The sequence below is a fragment of the Lipotes vexillifer genome, unplaced genomic scaffold (assembly GCF_000442215.2).
Source record: "Lipotes vexillifer unplaced genomic scaffold, Lipotes_vexillifer_v1.1 scaffold952, whole genome shotgun sequence".
Lineage (NCBI taxonomy): Eukaryota > Metazoa > Chordata > Mammalia > Artiodactyla > Lipotidae > Lipotes > Lipotes vexillifer.
In genome coordinates this window covers 511,823-515,127 of record NW_006773530.1, presented here as the reverse complement: position 1 = coordinate 515,127, position 3,305 = coordinate 511,823, and the positions used below count along the sequence as shown (strand labels likewise).

Genomic DNA, 3,305 nt, shown 5'->3' with positions numbered 1-3,305 from the left:
GTTCAGCAGCAAAAACTAAGTCTTTTAATAATCTGGTTTAGAAACCCAACCCTGAAATCAAACTTGGGATGGAGCCTTTTTAATAATCTGGGCTAGGAGCCCAACCCTGAAATAAAAGTTAGACAATATTAAAATCGATCAAAGGTTTGGATGGAGAATTTGCAAACATCACATGGAAGTCAAGGTCTTTAAATACACAGCTGGAAGAAAAGCTTCGCACTGCGAAGCTGAAAGAAAATAAACTAGGACTATTTTACTCTTTGGAGTTTGAAAATGAAACCCACTTGAATCTTTCCCCCCAGTAACAGTATTTGTATTTTCCACTATGGTCGGTGGGAGGAGATTCTTCACTTTGGCTTTTCCATGTGCATAGCGTTGACAAAACTGCATTTTTAAATGTCATTCACAAATGCCATCATCCTGCAGTAAAATTAACTCCGTGTATTTGAATCTGGCCTCTCAGATTAGGTCGGCTTGTCCTTCTGGTTACGTGTTCTGGAATGTCTCCTGACTCCAGGCTTTCCGGCCAGTTTTCCAAACCTTTTCATAGGCATCTAAATCATCTTCTCCCTTCTCCTCTCTAGCCACCTAGAGCTTTCAAGAGTTTGAGTAGGAATTTATGGTGAGACAGCTATCCAGAAAGTGAATCTACCTCTCAACGGATTAGAGACTCACATCTTTCTTCAGTTTGAAGTTTGGGGATTTCTGGCTACCTTGTCTCTCCTCTTAATTCCCTTTGACCCGAAAAGCATGTTTAGCCTATTTTTTTCCTTTTGTGTTGCTTGACTATTGAAATCGTAACTTTCAATTAGTTGTACTTACTAACTACGTCTAGGAATTCTTCCTTTGACCTGAAAGCTTATTTCTGACCTCATTTTTCTTAACTCTGAAATATATATGTGCTTGTGTATAAAACCTGATTGGCTGAGTCTGAATCTGAATGTACTTCGTTTGCAGTCCCATCCCCCGGAGGACGAAGATACAGATGTCATGCTAGGGCAGAGGCCGAAAAACCCAGTACACAATATCCCTTCAACACTGGACAAGCAGACCAACTGGAGCAAAGCACTACCTCTCCCGACGCCGGAGGAGAAGATGAAACAAGATGCCCAAGTGATTTCTTCTTGCATTATTCCCATCAATGTCACTGGTACCGTTCTGTTTTTTTCTTAGGGGCAGTCGGGTCAGAATATTCCATGTATTAAATATGGTCAAAATCTGTGCTGCTTGGTGTACCAGTTAAGAATACGTTTTGTAAACACATGATACCCTTTTCATCAGAATACGACCCAGAAGATGTTCAATATGCTTTTATCAGGTTTTGAACATCAATTTGCATATGTTCCGCTGGGCTGCTTGTTATGTAAATGATGTACAGTTTCTTTTTGGGAAAAAAAAAAAAAAAGTCACCAAATAGCTCTCTGGCCATAGCTGACTGAAATAATGGAGAAAGCGGCAGTGATTAATCATATGATAATGATGCGTGGCACTGCAAGAGAGAAAACAGCAAGCCCCAGGTTTCCAAAACCGCAACTAGTGATCCTGTAGACCAACTATAGAATCTGTTTTCATGCTTCCTTGGATGGAGGTAGGCTTGTTTCAAAGATCGTCTAGACTTCTGCATTGATTTGGGGGATTTCTGACCTAAAAAATACATGGATTCATAGGTGAAGGCTGAATTCTACTCTAAACGCAGCAAGCCTGGCTTCCATTCACCCTCCGCTTTCCTCCTCCTGTGTATTGAGAGTTTGGATATTAGTCTAGGTTGAAGGCAAGCCTGTGTGGACTTTTCTTGAAAAGTTTACTGGCAGCCATTGTAAAATCCAGAATTGGTGATCTTAGAATGTGGTAACCTTAGTTGTAAGTAAAATAATGCTATAAAATATTCTCACTTTCAAAGATAGAAATTAAATGATCTACCCATTGGGCTTTCTTTAAGCATCTCTAATAGTTAAATTCTAACTTATTCTTATATTGAAAATCTCAGAATGGCCATTTTATGACTGATTTCCATCCTGGTGCCTTGTAACTAAAGATTGTATGTTGCTCGAGATGCACTTTGGACATGGCTATTACTAACGGCACTCAAATTTGTCTCATTTTAAGTGGGGGAGCAAATGGTGACCAGGTATCAGGGTAAATATCATTTTCTTCCCGACAAAAGGAGTTCTCGCTGGTCGGCTGGTTGTGAGCTGGGACCTAACTTTCCTGATGACCTATTCAACTTGTAGGATAAAGTATTCTAAAGATGTGCACTTTATCTGATCTCCGTAATCTAAATGAGATGGCTTAGGGGAGTTCAGCTGTCAAAATGAATCATTTTGGCATCCTCTTAAACTAACTTTCAGTTCTGGGAACATCTGATTATTAGCAGCACCTGCTTTCTTCATGGCACTGTAAGTAAAGTCTTGTTTTCAAATTTAGTCTTTCGATTATGGGTCTTGTGATTCAGGAAAAGGGAAGCTCTCTCCTTCTGCTTTATTTCAGGAACTCTCAGACTAAAGCCTAGATTATATGTTGATTTCAAGAGCTTTAATGAGAAAGTTGTTAATTATGTCCATATGACACAAAATACCTGTGCCTGTAACATAATTATTATGATCAAAAGGAAGGATTTTAATCTTTGGTTAGAACTAAAAAAGGAAAATTTCATTAGTATGAATTCTGATGGTATTGAAAATATTCATCATATGATATCTCATACAGATTTTTCAACATGAGTTCTACAAACTGTTGTCACTGTAAAGCTAAGCAGAACTCAAACTGCTCTACTGTATAGCTGAGCCGAAGTTTAACATGCCATCCTGCCCCATGTTTAACAATCAGGATACATGACGAAGCAACCAGATTCCAAAGCACTTTTGGCTTATGGCTTTCTGAAGCAGTGCTCACTATGAAAAATTCCTGGTACATGCCTGTGCCAGGCAGGAGTTCAAGTTCCTCACCTCCTCCTTCATCATTCTAGTTTTGATAGGACTGCATGTAGTGTGTCAATAATGTAATTATGGAAATAGAAACTAACAAGCATCATGGTTTCCCCCGTGTATTTACAAAAGAAAACAGACACGTGTACAGACTGGGAATTCCAGCTTTACTTACAATTGGTACAGAAGGTAGATCCACTTAAGTGAAGAACTGAGGACTGCCTTTTATTTTTATTTTATATTGATAAGACACTGCTGCTAAACCAAAATGTGTCCAATTTAGTCAGGAGAGGAAAGTAGACAGCTATATGATGATTTTAAAAACACATCTCTAGGCTGTTGTTTCCAGAGAGAGAGAGAGAGAGGAGAGAGGAGAGAGGG

General features: G+C 39.1%; 1 protein-coding gene across 1 annotated transcript in view; it reads left to right on the top strand.

Moving 5' to 3' along the window:
- NHS (NHS actin remodeling regulator) overlaps nucleotides 1-3,305 on the top strand; it is a gene marked incomplete at its 5' end in the record, with an annotated part of 13,285 nt that overhangs the window by 1,326 nt on the left and 8,654 nt on the right. Inside the window, one exon of the mRNA XM_007448358.1 lies at nucleotides 958-1,150. Within this exon, the coding sequence (XP_007448420.1) occupies nucleotides 958-1,150 (193 nt within the window). The remainder of the gene's footprint in view (nucleotides 1-957; nucleotides 1,151-3,305) is intronic.